This window comes from Pezoporus flaviventris, unplaced genomic scaffold (genome assembly GCF_033815535.1).
Source record: "Pezoporus flaviventris isolate CSIRO_AGI_PZ_B2104156 unplaced genomic scaffold, CSIRO_AGI_Pfla_v1 ptg000225l, whole genome shotgun sequence".
NCBI classification, from domain to species: domain Eukaryota; kingdom Metazoa; phylum Chordata; class Aves; order Psittaciformes; family Psittacidae; genus Pezoporus; species Pezoporus flaviventris.
The window spans coordinates 261,144-277,755 of NW_026892773.1; the positions used below are offsets into that span (position 1 = coordinate 261,144).

A 16,612-nucleotide genomic window follows, 5' to 3' on the forward strand; every position below is an offset into this window, starting at 1 on the left:
CATGTCAGGAATAGGGGGTTCCTGTGGATCTGGAGGTTCCTCGGGGATGGGGGGTTGCTACAGCAGGAGGTCCTACATCAGCAGCCGTGGATCCCGCCTTGGAAACTGTGGTTCATTCTAAGACAGCCTGAACAGCTGCAGACCATGAGACAGCTTAGGAGGAGAAAACACAAGATCCAGATCTGCATCTGGGGCTGGCTTTCAGAGATGGCGAAAGCCCATTGCATCAACGGGAGCCACCCTTGCTCAGTACCACTGAATACTTGGCCCACACCTTTTTCTTGTACTTTTTACTTTGTCTATTATTAATGTCAGCTTCTGTCAATCACCTCACAATGCTAGATCCCCATTTTCATGCGTCAGTGTAAGAGAAGAAAATCATTTGAAAGGCCTGACGCAGAGATTATCAATAAAACTCTGATAGGAGAAGAACAACTGGTGGAAAATGGACTCTTAGTAGGCAGTGAATGCTGTGCCCTTCCCTGGAACATAGGAAGTGTCTGCTTTGTGCTGTGTGTCATGTCATTCTGCAATGTATCCCATTTCCTGTTTGCATTAAAATACTCCTGCATCATCAAATTTTGTTCAGCTTTTCTTTGTCCACAAGACCATTTTGGTCCTATCCTTTCCACTAGGTCATTAAGCTTCCTAGAGCTGCTTGCATAGCCTGTGAGCAACAATTATATGCTTTTATGGTAATATAATAGTAATTGCTTAAGTAATAAAGGTGTTGTGAAAAGGATGGTTGAATGAAGCATTTAAAATGTAAGCACAAGAAACAGTCCAGCCTTGCTTCTTCGTGGGGCACAGAGGTTTCTGGAGCTGATGACTCAATTCTTTGTGCTGGTGTATGAACAGATAGCAAACAAAACTTGCCAGGCAACCCTCAGATAGATCGTTTTTCATCAGTGCAGTTGTTCTATTTCACGTCAAACAAAGGAGATGAGATTTTAAGTATCACATGTACAAGACCTTTTCAAAAGAGGTCAGGCTGCTTAATATTATCTCTCTCAGGTGGATGGGAAAAAGTGTAAGGGATGAGACATGGTCATCTGAAGAATGGAAATTCAGGCTTATTTTACACTCCATGGTGTAGCCCAGCTCTTCTTTTCTGAAGGAGTCTATTCATCCATTCTGTCAACATGTTCCATTTAGAATCAATTTTTAGGAATTACCATGGGTCCCTGGAGATGTCTGAGGTTTAGGCAACTTAAATACATTATCAAGACTGCCTAAAGAATGCAATCCAATATAAAAATGCATTTCTTTAGGGACTGAAAATCAACCAAATAACTACTTGATTTCAGAGATTTTTCATCTTAAACTGGCAGTGTTAAACACCTGGTAACATTTAGGAATTTCTTTTGACTGTGGTCCCATCAAAAGGCTGCATTTATATGGCAGTATAATGTGTTTTCATATCACTGGAGTTGGCAAGAGTGTTCATGAGTGTTGAGTGACATGAAACCAGAAATAATACCTTCTGGTGTTGTTTTCCACAGCTATCAGTGGGAGCAGAAATGCAAAGAGTGAAATGGGTGAGACTTCAAGAGAAGTCTACTGAATGCTAAAGATGTGTTAAAATCTGGCTCTGTTCCATTTGATATTACTTGAAAAGCACATTAAGGAGATCAGGAACCAAAGACGTTGGGTTTACTTTGGTTTGATTTCCGTGATCATTTATGTTTGGAGAGTCAAGAAGGATGATCTGAAACACGAGGACTATTAGCAGAGCCAGAAGACAGAACACAGAATGTCCTTGTCATAGTTTCCTTGTGCCACTTTGAAAACCTTTTCTCTTTGTTAAAACTCAGGTGAAAATGACAATAAAGTGGAAAATAAGAAGACTTTAGAGGATTCAGATGCAATTAAGCAATTGCTTAGTTTCCAGTGTTTAAAGAAGTTAAGGAATCTTAATCTGTGATTTATATAAGCAGTCAAGAAACTCATCAGCTCCAAGCGGAACATTAATATGACTCAAGAAACAGGCTTAATTTGAAAACAATTAGATAATTTGATTGCAATCTTATGTAGCTCCACAGCTAGGAGGAAAGATAATCCCACATAGCCAGGAAGCACAATACCCTTTCAGCAACACAAACCCTGAAATGTGTCACAGGATGCCACTTTTTCTACTGCTCCAAATACGTCCGTGTTAGCTAAAGGTACCTGACAGTCTCTTAAAGACTTAAGACAGAATGTCTGCATCTGTCAGCTGGCTTCATGGCAATGTTGTTTCATAATCTATGTGGGATGTAGGTGAAAAGGTGAGGAAAAAAACATTAGGACAATGTAGTGATGCAACAAAGTTTTAATGACAGGGAAGGAGAGGGTACATTTGGTGAAGACAGTCACGCAGGGCTCTTGGAAGCAGCTCCACACGTGCCAGCACAGTCGATCGCTTGGACATCACCGGGTTGCAGGGTCTCTTGTGAGGTTTGCACAGCCCGTGGCTGCTGCAAAGGGACACGCTGACCCTTCAGAAGTAACCAGAGCCACAGCTTCCCCCACCAAACCTCCTGTAGCTCCCACCGCTCTGACAGCTGCCCCCACCAAAGGAACGGCCACCTCCAAAGGAGCCCCCACCATAGGAGCTGCCTCCTCCGCAGGAGCCCCCGAAGCCTCCGCCGTAGGAGCTGGAGCCAAAGGATCTTCCACCTCTGCCAAATGACCTGCTTCCTCCATAGGAGCCCCCAGAGCCAAATGAACTACCCCCTCCATATGAGCCCCCCATTCCAAAGGAACTGCCACCACCATATGAGCCACCTAATGAGCTGCTTCCTCCGTATGAACCCCCAGCACCATATGAGCCCCCTGATTCAATAGGGCCCATTCCCCCTGAAAAGCCCCCAATGGAAGATGGGAAGGAGCTGCCCACGATGCTCTCCTGAGGGCAGGAGCTGAGGATGGGGCCTGGGAAGGTGATGACCACGGGTGGTGCGTAGACCACGGCACGGGAGTCCCCACAGGAGGCGACGCAGGGCTGGCTGCTCCAGGCGTTGGCACATGGCTCTGGGCAGGTCACATCACAGGGTGAGGAGCAACCACTGCTCATGAGATATCCTCCTGAAGACATCTTTTGTGATGTAGATACACCTGCAGCAGGAGATAAAGCACACATGCAATGCCCAAATGCCAGTGGGAAAAAAGCTTGTTCGGATGTCTTTCATGAGCATGAAAAAAGATGGGTGGAAGAAGAGTATTTTGAAAGATTCTGGTTTATCTTTTACACATTTCCCTGAACATGGATGAATTAACATCTGCTACTTCCCAAAGTACTTTCTGCTGCTCTAGAAATCCTGGTAATCACGGATAGGAAAGCCGAACTCCGTTTCCCTCTGGAAACAGCTCCTTTTTAAGAGTCTGTTGGATTATCATATAGAGTTCTGGAGATAACTGATAATATTAAATTGATTTAAGTGCCTGTGAAAATCCAATCTTTTAATTCATCAACTGTCTCTGCAAAGATATGCATTTCAATTATCATAAAAATTATGTATCTCCAAAGTCAAACAGCATTGCTTAACATCGCACTTCTGCAGTAGACTAAGACCTCAGTTACATACTGAAATGATTTCCCTAATGTTTCATATAGAGAACGAACAAGATCCAACTCACCAGGTCTGGAGAAGTGTAGATGAAGAGCTGTTGATGAAACTGAAGCATTCGGAGTGCTCTTATATACCTCTTCAGACCACCAGTGGGATGTGAGCCACGCTTTGTGCAAGACCTTCCTACGCATTACCAAACTATGTTTTGCTGTATGGATTATTTCTTTAATTGTTCTAATTGTTCCTCTAAGTGATGTGGTCACAACTTTATTCTTAATTCCAAGTCATGTTACAATCATTTCACACCTCATGTTGAATTTTATACTCCAGTCCTGACGAAGTCATCTAGCAGCTAATATTGGTCCTGGCCCTCACTGGAGTTGAAGCTGGAATGAGTATAGATGCATGTGAGGGTTATTTAGAGCTGGTAAATAGGTTTTGTACATGATATTCTACTTTCCTTCTTCAGAATCTGAATTGCAAATAGTTGGGTGGTTAAAAGAAGTGCTACCGCTTGCTGAAATGTGAGAATCAGCAGCAGTGCCCAGGGCTCTTCATGTGAACTGAAATTTCTCAATGCAACAGTAGGAAACTGGGAAGATACATTAACTGAGGAGTTAACAAAGAATTGCTGACTAGCAAAATTGTCATATCAAAGGCTGCCCACTAATGCCTGACAGGACTCGTTCGCATTCTGACGCAAGACCTTAACCATATACGTTCCCTGTGCTCTATTTTCTAACTGGGCTTGAAAACACCAGAAATCTGGTGATATAAATGATATAAACATTATTATGATACAAACATTAAACACAGGATGATGAGTGAAACAGACTGAAAACCCAGCCATTTTGATTCAGATAGGCAGCAGCTGCTTTCCTCCCATAGCTGCAGCTGAGAGTTAAAATCTAGATTTTAGTTCACTTACAAAACCTGTAAGTTGGGTAGTTTATATCAGTGATCTATCTACATGGTGGGGTTTTGTTGGGTTTTTGTTTCATTGTATTGTAACCACACAAAAATGTGGATCGTGTCTAATATTCTCACTGTTTCTGGTTACTGATGAAAGAAATTTTGCTTAGAGATATCTTTTACTGTTATGCATTTGTTCCTCTGTCTTCTAATATATGAGGCTTTTAAATACTACTTTAGCAATACTGCTATGGCTTTCTTGAAAAAAAAAATAGCCTTTGCCATTCTCAACATGCTTTAATTTTGTTTAAGATTAAATCATCTTTATACACTCCATATGCATCCATTCTGTATCTAAAAAGACTACTTTTTCTCAAATGATGGCTCCTGGACAACAGGAGTGTGTCTGGATAGAATACCACAGTTGTCCTGAAAGATGACAAAAGGAGAAGGATGATAACAAAATTACTCCATGTTCTCACATGGTGCTTCCTTGTACTTACTCAGATGACAGTGGGCATTTGCTTAAGCACTTTTGTAAGCAGGTGCTTGGGTGGATGTTAAACAGACAGAAAAAATGACCCCTCCCACCTGAGGAATTAAAAAGGCTCAATTTGTAGTTTTTCTAGCTTTGTGCAATTCTAATTTTAAATGGAATCTTCTGCAGAAAAAAAAATATTTCTCCTGAAAAGCCAAACTGATGTTTTTACTTTTTTTAAGGGAAAGACTGATGCTTTTGCCTTGCTAAGCAAATGGAGCTCAGTTCGCTACAATTGCAATTCAAATGAGGTCAGGACATGACAGTAGTCATAAAATGGATGTTAAAACTATTTAAGGATTACAGTAAGACAAAGGGTGTGTTGCTCTATTGGATGATGTGCAGCTGATTTATTAATCATTATCAGTTATCAAAACAATTATTACAATTAGAAGTAGCTTATACAGCAAAATCTTTTGCTGGCTAACTATTATGTTCCATGTACAAAACTGTGTTTCATATCCTGGTAGCAGTCTGGAGTGGTATATAAAAGCACTGCATTCCCTCCACGTTCAGCAGCAACTTCTCAGTCTGGTTTTCCCTGTGAACCTGGTAGGTACTTTTCCTTTTAATTCCTTTATACTAACTGGGATGTTGCTATCAGTGTTTAACTTGGGGATGAATTCTATGTCAATATCTGCTATGATCAAAAATATCAGTTTAGTTTTATTCTTTAAGCAGATAGGTTTTTTTTTCAATCATTCAGCAGTAACTGCTGGTAGATTCAGGTGTTAAAATGTGAGGCTGTGTTCTTCCTAACCACAAGAGGAAAGTGTCAATTAAATTCTGTTAATTTGATGGGGAAGTTATGACTTAACAATTTATAGCTTGGCATTTATTAAAATACGTATGTATACACATACATATATATATATACGGCAAAAGACCCACTGCTGAATTCTATTTATAACTACAGGGTCTGTCAAACCTGTTTCCAAAAGAACCCAGTAGCTGGGATGAAGAAATTAGTGATTTATCCTTAACAGAACTAGGGGTTAGTGGTGGAGGGCAAGATACACTCTCAGAATAAAGACAGGGTAAAGGTGCTTTAGAAAGGAATATTCCTTATTGACAGCTACACTGGACAGCAAGAGAAGTAGTATTTGTGCTTGTATTATTTAGCTTTAAAAATAGTGAAGTTCGGTATTTCAAACTGGAGTAAAGACAGATATGTCCACAGGAGCAGTTGTCATAGTTATAAGAAAGTAATTCCTTCTATCAGGAAAAATACAGCTTCTATTACCATGGTAGCCTTTTAAAGGCACAGACCTCCATATACATTTTACTTTTCCTCCTTAACCTGTGCTGCAGGTTTGTCTAGATCACAAAAGATGTCTTCAGGACAGCTTGTGAGCAGTGGTTGCTCCTCACCCTGTGATGTGACCTGCCCAGAGCCATGTGCCAACGCCTGGAGCAGCCAGCCCTGCGTCGCCTCCTGTGGGGACTCCCGTGCCGTGGTCTACGCACCACCCGTGGTCATCACCTTCCCAGGCCCCATCCTCAGCTCCTGCCCTCAGGAGAGCATCGTGGGCAGCTCCTTCCCATCTTCCATTGGGGGCTTTTCAGGGGGAATGGGCCCTATTGAATCAGGGGGCTCATATGGTGCTGGGGGTTCATACGGAGGAAGCAGCTCATTAGGTGGCTCATATGGTGGTGGCAGTTCCTTTGGAATGGGGGGCTCATATGGAGGGGGTAGTTCATTTGGTTCTGGGGGCTCCTATGGAGGAAGCAGGTCATTTGGCAGAGGTGGAAGATCCTTTGGCTCCAGCTCCTACGGCGGAGGCTTCGGGGGCTCCTGTGGAGGAGGCAGCTCCTATGGTGGGGGCTCCTTTGGAGGTGGCCGTTCCTTTGGTGGGGGCAGCTGTCAGAGCGGTGGGAGCTACAGGAGGTTTGGTGGGGGAAGCTGTGGCTCTGGTTACTTCTGAAGGGTCAGCGTGTCCCATTGCAGCAGCCACAGGCTGTGCAAACCTCACAAGAGACCCTGCAACCCGGTGATGTCCAAGCGATCGACTGTGCTGGCACGTGTGGAGCTGCTTCCAAGAGCCCTGCGTGACTGTCTTCACCAAATGTACCCTCTCCTTCCCTGTCATTAAAACTTTGTAGCATTCAAACTCAACCCTCTTTTTAGTTTTGTTTTGGTTTTTTTTGGGGGAGGGGGGGGGTGTGGTGTACTGTAATTCATGTTTTCAAGAATTTCAATCTTTTGGGTAATTCAGCAATGGCCCTGAGAAGTCTGTGTGTGTCCTGGATGAGAATCCAGCCTTCCTATTGCACTATAGCATAGTTTTTGATGCGGGGGATATAAATTTTGCACCACATCCCATAGTGTGTGCTGGTAGTGTCACCTGGCATAGAATCAAAAGGGTAAATCATCTGATGCCTTCCTAGAAATTGGACCTCGTGGCAGACCTGCTCTGCCTGAAAACAGGAATGTCCAATATCAGCTTTTATTAATTGTGACATGATAATTCTTTCACTCAAAGGGCTCTGGGGTTCAGAATTTTCTTAAAGAAACAGTGAGTATTTAGGTTTGTGCGCACAGGCTCTTCAGCTCTGCCTTGGCTGACTTCTGCTCCTCTTAAGTGTTATGAAGATACTTTCCCGAAACAACATGACTAATCCTTATGAATCTGATTGGACTACTCTGCTGACTAACAGGAGTCACATAGATGTGTCAGTGTAAGGCATAAATGTGAGTAAGAGAAAAGACAAAATGAGTGATATGAAAATAATAATTATTATTTTCTGCTGTCTCTTCCATGTGTCTGTTCATCTGGAAAGGCAATGGACGGAAAAGCAAGGCGAAATCAAAGAGTCCTCACAGACTTTACCTGCCTGGTGAAAGCAACAGGGGCAGGAAAGTGAATCACAGTTCTCTACCCAGATTTTAAGATCATGGGAAGAAACTCTTTCAATGCTAAAGGTAGCTACATAAGCTAACTTGAAGGTAGGTCTACTGTGTTTATATAAACTGCCGACACAATTTTAACATCAATGTGGATGTAACTGTAGAGTTTATTGTATAATTGTACAGCACTCACTCTTCCTCCCCGTCCCCCCTTAATTTAATCAGAAATGTTGCAATACCTTCTTTTCTTCTGGCATGTGTGTATATAGGTTTTCTTTCTCTGCTTTTTTTTTTGCTATTCTATCAATTGGAATGAAAACATGGAAGTAACAGGTTTTGAGACTGGGTGCTGGTGCCACACCATACCTATAGTCACAAGAGATATTTTGAATTCTTGTCCCTATAGATTGTTTGGCCAGGAGGGATCTTCTGGACAATATGAACCAGCACTTTCTATTCCCTAATTTCTCTTTAAGCTATCATATACCTTTTGACTAAATACCCACTTTTGATTTAAAGTCAGTGAGTAATAATTCATCTTTGCCAAATTATTTGAATGGTTACTTATAATCATAATTAAATGCTTGCACATTCTTCCTTCTCTATTAACAGTATTTCCTAATTGGACAAATCTTCCCCTCCTCCCTTTCAGTTTCTTACATTTGTTTAAGTAAGTCTCTTCTTGGTCTTACTTCTTGGTCTTAACTTACATTGAGAAAATCTCGATCACATTTAATTTGTTTATTTTAGAGAGGTTTATAAGAAGGAATACAAAATCATAAAGCAAGAAAAGCAATAAAATCCACTTTATTCAGTGGAAAACCAGGGCGTGAAGTCATCATCTTATATTGAAAAAAAGAAGACTGAGATTAGATTTACAGAAAAAAAAAAACCCAACTCACTTTCCAATTGTAGGAGAAGCCAGCTGCTGGCAGATTTGCAAGTGAGACAATGGAATCCCTGTACTGGAACACTTTAAAGAACAGCTTAGGGAAATATTTTCCATGCATAATTGAGGGAAACCTTACCAATTCTCATCCATAATAATCTCTTATAATTCTATTAGTTTTTTTTTTCAATAAGCCTTTGGCATTGCTCAGTACCATTTTTGAAGAATATTCACCTTCTCAAGCAGTTCATATTTTTTTAACGTACCTGCTCACAACAGCATTTGTAACTTCACCTGTTTGAAGACTGAAATCCTTTACAGGACTGTACAACTACTTCCTTATCACTGATTTTATGCATGTAAATAAATAAATATATGTGAGCAAATAAATGTACATATGCGTATGAAAGCTGGGCTCTCTCAAACCTCCCTTTGAAGCTGCTCTGGGTTAAATGAGCTCATACCAAGCGGCTTTTCCTGCAGCCCTGATTCTGCCATGGGGCTTCATGGGAAATGCCTGAGTCAGAAACATCATAGCAGAGGATGAACAACTGAAGCTGGAAATGCCTCTTAGACAGGCAAATACAGGACAAAAGCTACAGGATGATCATGCAGGCGTGTAGGAGGAGTCATTTGATGGCAAAATTTGCCTGGCAGGGTTGGTGCTGCTGAATGGAGCTGGAGGTGAATGCCAGTCATTCTACACTTTTCCAAAGCTGGCAGAGGTTGATGTTTTGGATTGTGCCTGTAATAACAGCACCTGACATATCATTCAAACACTCTCTCAGCGACATGTCCCATCTCTTCTGATTAGCTCCAGAAATGTGAGCAAAAAGTGTGTGTATCTGCCTGGATAGCAGTTCTGGTTGTCACTATGACCTTGGGACCTGCCAGCCTAAGAAGGGGCATATGTGGACATTAAATAGATCCTGGGTTCATTTCCCCTTCCTCATTCCCATACATATACAACATTTTTGCTTATTATTGCTGCAACTTCTATGCTACCAATTATCTCTTGGAAGCAGAATGATTTTGGAGGATCCTCTAGGCAAGAACACTGATTGGAAATGTTCTGAGGAAATGCTTTCAGATAGTTTTGCAAACACCCAGCAATGTTTTATATATGCAAAGTATCATGCTATGATGTTAATAACAGGCTGGCAGTATTAAACTCCACAGTATTGAATCATAGCGTCCCTTTAGAATATATGTGTCAGGGACACCCACGTGATTCTCTTAATCAGGCAGTGACTAACACCTTGGGAATTTGGATCCCTTTGGGGTATTTTTTGATTAAAAGCCAGCCATCTGCTATCATAATCATATTTAGAACAAGTTAGCCAAATATGCACCTTTCCAAATCAAGGCATATTTGATGATTTAAATAGTATTGTGTCATCTGCAGGGGCTGTGCTTCAAACATGGCATGAACTGCTGCTTCTTCACAACAGGTCAAATTTGGCAAAAGCTGGTATTATAACTCTTAGTTCTCTGCATTGCCAAAGCCCTCCTAAGCAATCCTAAATAAATCAGTTGCTTCTCCTTTTCCTAGCCCCCCTGGATGTTAAATGGGGAATGTCCAGCTTTGCTTTGCTTTGCAGATCATTGCTTACTTACCTTGAGTTTCCCACAACACTCTTCCTCACACTCATAAACATTTTTCTGATGCAGCTGTGACCATAACCACTGTGAAAGGGACTGGGGACAGAGTGGTTTACTCCAAACCAGACTGAGCAATTCTGAGATCCCTCTCACCATCCCACTTTAACCAAAATGAGCTTTCTCCCCTTATGTTTCTTCCCATGAATCCTATTGCGGAGGAGGAGACTTCGTGCTCAATTTGGGCTACAGCTGTCACATCAAGCCTTGATGCTGTTTTATATTTTTGCCTTGGAAGAGACTTGAACACGAAACGAGGAGCCAGGCGACCACGGGCAATTCTGTGCTCTACTAGGAGTGTCTCTCCAAGGTAATCTTGACACTACAGTCATGCAGTGACTACAGTTGGTGTAAACATGTCCTAACAAGCTTTAAACTAGCAAGCACACTTACTACTAATACTAGGTTAGGCTCTTATGCATTCTTGGACATCATGATGTTATGCAAGGAAAACAAACTCCTGTTTTCTAAAGAACTTCAAGGATGAGTCCTGCAGAGCCTCTGCCCAGCTGCAGCTCCGTCAGGGCTCTCATGCAAGACCAAGTTCAGTCCTATGGCTGCTTTCACACCGTCTCAGCTGCAAGAATGGGTTTGATACTTAAAACCACAAAATGAAAGGAATCCAGGGATGGAACTGTGCAAGTCATGTGCTGGTGAGAATAGGATAATCAACACAAACAGTAAGCAAAACTATTACTGTAATTACATGTCAAATTTTGTCTGGGGAGTAATGGAACCTAATGCACAAATATGACGTTATTTTCTTGCATCAGCCTGGTGGTCTAGGAAGGTATATAAAACCATTCATGATTCAGAAACCTTTCAGCAGGTTCTCTTGACTTCTCCTCGGTGGACTGAGTAAGTTGGATTCTGATATAACTTCTTCTTCCTAAAAAAAAAAAAGACCAAAAAAACCCAAAGAAATATCATTTTTGAAATCTTTGCATTTCCTTCGGGGATGGACTTTGGATTAATATTCTGCCATTCTGTACAATATTCTGGGATTTATTTTAATGAAAAGGTCATTTGGTAGTTATTCATTCAGAGGTACTGATGGATTGAGATTTAAAAATACATTTGAAATCTAGATAATATTAAAGAAATGTACTTCCATTACTTTATGGAAACTTACTGCATATAGGCTTTTAGTAGCCTTAAAATATCTTATCCAGCAGCATACAACTGGCATTGTTATTCTGACCTTGTGGCTTCCAGTTTTTATCTGATTTTGGACAGAGCTATCATGTGTAAATATTGAGATAGGCTATATAAAGACTGAGATGGTGAGATAGCTGCAGTCACCTTTCTGAGTGGAGCCAGCTATTAGACTATAACATCTCTGTGGATGTGGCTCTACATCTGTCTTGGTCTGACTTTGGAGATGTCCCACCTGGGGTCCTCTCGGGTGCTCACTGTCAGTCTGAATGGCCAGACCTTTGTTAAATCATCTGTCAGTACAGCTACACAGAAGAAATAGGAACCCAGAAAATGTCTACTTAAGGCACATATTACTCGGGAAGTAGCTTTGGGTTGTACTGTTCTGTGTAAGCAAAGCAGTGATCTTATTTGGACGATGATCTTAAAGGTCTTTTACATCCTAAAGGATTCTGTGATTCTACGTTTCTCTTCAACAGGCTGTGTAAGAATAAATTATCCACTATATTTTTGTTTGTACTCTATGTTATGTGTTCAGGTGTGTTTTTTTTTTCTGGGTTGCTTTCTGCTAGAGGGATTTATAGGTCAAGTCAAGAGCATAGAATTAATAAATGCTGTAGAATGAAAGGGTGTGAACCTGAGTTAGTGTCTGGATTAGCATTTAAGGTCAGGAGAAGTTTAAGTGAATAATGAATATTCTGGCACTGTGTCTAAAACAACAAAAGAAGAAAAACATCTGAGAAAAATCACTTGAGTCAAACAGCCTCACCCAGGCTTTTCTAATATGCAGCTCAGACAAGAACTAAGTATCCACCTTGGCTGAAACCAAAATATTCCATTCAGCCTGAAACAACAGATGAACTAGTTCCTTCCTTTGGTGCTTTGATTTGGAATTTGGATAAGTTTGAAATGACATCATGAAATGTAGGTTTATGACATTGTCCAAATTACCTGCCCACCTTCAATTTATTTAGAAAAAATGAAGGTGTAGAATTCTGTCTAAGTTTGTGAGCAGTTTTAATCCCTCTGAAATTTCAATTCAAGAGCCCTGCATTCAGGTTTTTGCTGTGCTTCAGTTTTTTTCTTGTGATCTTGTAAATGGCTTTTATTTGTTTATTTTTCCAAATGAGTTTGATACCAAACATGCTGTATTAAAGCCACCTGTTATAAACTAACTGCACTAAAAATGTAGCACTTGGTATCCTAATGGGATCGATTCCCTCATGCACAATGTAGGGATTATATACCTCTTTCTGTCTTTTATCTGCTTTACCCAGAGAATATGTAAATTCATTACAGTAAAACCTCTCCTGTATTTTCCATTCCTGCAATGCTTTAGTGTTGTATTAACCTAATTTTACTGAATTCCACCTCTGGAGTCTAAATTACATAGAACAAAGCAGATGTTATTTAAGCAGCAGCCCCAGAGAGGCTGTTTGTGTCTGTAAGAAGGAACTGAGCTCTGAAAGGTCACAGAGAAGAGTAAAGCAGAGCAGCAGAATGGGTATCAACCTAACTACCAACTTGTATTCAGGGCTTAGCTTAGCTTAGCTCAAGTGTTGACCCTGTCCTACCAGCTCCTTCAGTGTCACATTTGTTCCTTGCCATACCTCGCAGGTCTACAAGACAACAAGATGTCCTGTGAGAAAACTCTCTGCACTGAGCCATGCTCTGTCCCGTGTGATGGGAAATGCCCAGAGCCCCGGGCCGCCGCCTGCAGTGAGCCCTGTGTCATCGCCTGCCCAGACTCCCGCGTGATTATATTCCCACCTCCTGTGGTCGTGACCATCCCAGGACCCATCCTCACCACTTACCCACAGGAAACTATTGTGGGCTCCACGGAGTCAGCTGAGCTGGCTGGAGTGTTAGAGTCGGGAGTGGCAATTGGTTCATCGCAGAAGGGTGTTGAGTGCTTGGAGCCCTGCATTGACCGGTGTGCCACCCAGTTTGTGACCAAGTGTGAGCCCCAGTGTCTTCCTCAGTGTGCTCCCCAGTGCGTTTCTCAGTGTGCTCCCCAGTGCACTCCCCAGTGCGCTGCCCCGTGCACACCCCAGTGCGCTGCCCCGTGCACACCCCAGTGTGCTCCCCCGTGCACTCCTCAGTGCACTCCCCAGTGCACTCCTCAGTGCGCTCCCCAGTGCGCTCCCCAGTGTGCTTCCAAGTGTGCTCCTCAATGTGCTCCTCAGTGTGCCACCAAATGCGTGCCGGAGTGCTCCTACACCTATTCCACCCGCTGGAAGCATCCTTGCCAGAGAGGCTTCTGTAAGAAGATCTAATCAGGTTAAAACAAAGAATAGTGACGGGAAAAGAACAAGCAAAGAAACGAAGGAATATGGCATGTGATTTACAGGCATGGTTACCGAAGAGGGAAGCCCCCCTGAAAACCAGAACCCTACATTTAATTCCTATATAGTGCTTTAGCTTAGATTACTGCTTTCTTTATTCTTGTGGCTTTGCATCTTATGTCTGTGCTTTTAACTTTCTCTACCCAGTTTGACAATGATTGTGGTTTTAAAACAAAGCACACATAGGGATTTGAATGTCAGGCTCAGAGAGATTAAGGAAAGTGGATATTTTGATGAAATGTGTCACACTGGAATGGGTGATTGGGTTTAGCTTTTCTTGTCTCTAGAAATATGCTCTTTCTAGTCTGCATTATCCTTTCTGCAAATGTTTACTCCACTTTGCATTTACATTAAAATGCTGCTGCATCAAACCGTTTGCCTTCTGAATCTCCTTTTTCTTCTGCTACTCATTTGCAATACTCTCCTGCTGACACTCAGCTTTGTGTAGAGGAACAGAAGATGGCCTGAAGACTCTTCCTAGACTACCCAAAACTTGATGTCCAGGTAAAATCTAGGATTTAGCTCTGCTCTGCAGGACCCTGTGTGAAAATGGGATGTCAGTCATATAATCCTGGCTGTAGTCTGGAAACCAGTGAACGTAAGCTGTATTCATAGAGCAACAAGGTTCCACATTTTCTAGGCATAAATTTCTAGATTATAGCAAATGTGTATTTTTAGAGTGTCATGTTCTAACTCATAATCAGTCCTATTTGGAGGCCTTCTTTTCTAGAAACAAAGCAAGCCAAATTCAAGGTATTCTTCATATTTCTGCATCAAAACTTTTCTGGCCTGCTTTTGCAAAGAACTCCTCTTCACATCTAAGTGTTAACAATCACATGTGGACCTGGAGCACTAGTTTCTTATTTGCTCCTGGATATCAAAGCTTCAGGTGCCTACATCTGCCCAGCTGGTGCCGGGAGTGGATCCCTCTAGGCAAACACCATTTAGGACATCAAGGTGTGTCCTGTTCATACTAAGCAATTTCAGGTGCTGTTTTTATACTAAAGATTATGTTCATTTCATTCTTCTGTAATGGCTACATGCTTGTATTTGTGTATTTAAGTCATGGTCTTTTGGTGCCTAGGAATACCATGTCATTCTTGCAATTATACCCACCTTATTATATCCCAAGACTTCCTCAGAACAAAGGGAGTCAGGATGTTTCACAAACATGCCTTGATGTATTACACATGTAAAGTGGTATGTTAATATAATGTTAACCGTATATTACTTGGGTTATGTTCCCAAAGACTGTAATAATTGATTTAGGTAAAAAAGGTCACGATTTCACACGTTTATCTCCATATCTTCTCAACATATATTTTTTTATAGTAAACTGCTGATTTTCACTAAAAAATTGCTCTTCTTTTGCTTTATGAGGATACATTTTATGTCAATGATCAAGGCATAGGGCTGTTTCCAATCAGCCCAAGTTTAAGACAGGGGCTCACAAAATACATTTGAACCCCTCAGTGCGATAGTTCCAGAAGTGCAAGTTCACTCTCCTGGTGACCACATTTTGAAACAAGCTGGGGTTTTTTAATATTAGGAAAAAAAAAAACCAAACAAAACAACAAAACCACAAAAACACCAAAAGCAATTTTTATCCCTCAATTGAATAGCTTTTGATAGTTCAGAGGGGTAAAAGTCCAGCAGCCCGAGTGTTTTTATTAGGGAAAACACAGATAGGAACCTTGTAAATCACAAAGCTATCAGGCTGGAAAAATTTCATGCTGTGCAGTCACAAGTAGCAACATTGTCCCCGTAGGTCCTCACCACACATTCAGCTAATCATAGAGGCTAAACAAATCAGGTATTTGAGGAGAGAGGTAAACACTGGTAAACAGGAAAACCTGGGCAATAAACCAGCTCTAGGTAAATGACCAAAGCTACCATTGCAAAGATGCTCGGGAACAGCCAGGAACCCATCTTACCATGGCTGGGAAGGTCTGACGGAGAAACTAATAAATGTCTCCACCAGAGAATTTGGAGATTCCTCTTTATTCCCAGCTCCCCTTCCAGCCTGGGAGGTTACGCTCTGGGGCAGACTGCTCTCTTCTGAAGGATAAGGACAAGGTTGGCAGGGTTGTAGGACTAGGCTGGGGTTCAGGTCTGGTTGCCTAGCTCAGCGCTGGGGCTGCTGCCCTCCTGTGGAAACAGCTTGGGTTGACTCAGATGACGATGTGAGGGCAACTCAGCAAGGACTGCAAGTCTAGGTACATTCTCCCAGCCAGGGTCATCATGAAGCAGCTGTGAAAGTGGCCTGGGTTGGTGTCTGCAGACCTTGCTGCTCATCATTTACCTGGGAAAACTGCTGGTGCGCTGTGGCCTCTGCAAGTTTTCTTCAATGCCTGTTCATGAAGATCAACCCAGTGATAAATCTCTTCCCTTAATCTCTTTTTCTGTTTGCATTGTGAGATGGCTCCAAGTCTGCTGCCTATCACTTTCCAAGAAGTTTTGTTTCCCATGGCTGTTAGTGATCAGTAATACTTTGTGGAAAGCAGATAGTTATTATGTCACATTTATAGAAAAGGCAACTGATGCCCTAAAACTAAATGACTTGTTTCCATGGAGGTTCTTGGATTAGACTCAGCTGTTGTCAGGTTTTGAAACTTCTAACATAAATTACAGTATTTCCTAAACATCACATTGAAGTTTTAATGTTTGGCTGCTTGATACACATGAAATAACAGGCAGTTTTGGTCTGACAGCGTG

General features: G+C 41.8%; 1 protein-coding gene across 1 annotated transcript; it reads right to left on the reverse strand.

The window, feature by feature from the left end:
• Positions 1-2,314: 2,314 nt before the first annotated feature.
• Positions 2,315-7,432, reverse strand: LOC133262904 (scale keratin-like). The gene is made up of 2 exons (XM_061442415.1): positions 7,347-7,432; positions 2,315-3,096 (listed from the first exon to the last, which is right to left on the reverse strand). The coding sequence occupies exons 1-2, from the start codon at positions 7,372-7,374 to the stop codon at positions 2,480-2,482; spliced, it is 645 nt and encodes a 214-aa protein (XP_061298399.1). The 5' UTR covers positions 7,375-7,432; the 3' UTR covers positions 2,315-2,479.
• Between the last annotated feature and the right edge of the window lie 9,180 nt (positions 7,433-16,612).

What these genes read in the sequence shown, in the direction of transcription:
- LOC133262904 (XM_061442415.1), bottom strand. Translation starts at nt 7,374, where the DNA reads ATGATTTACCCTTTTGATTCTATGCCAG. An exon ending in CCCTTTTGATTCTATGCCAG is followed by an intron (nt 3,097 to 7,346) that starts GTGACACTACCA and finishes CTCCTGCTGCAG; the next exon opens with GTGTATCTACATCACAAAAG.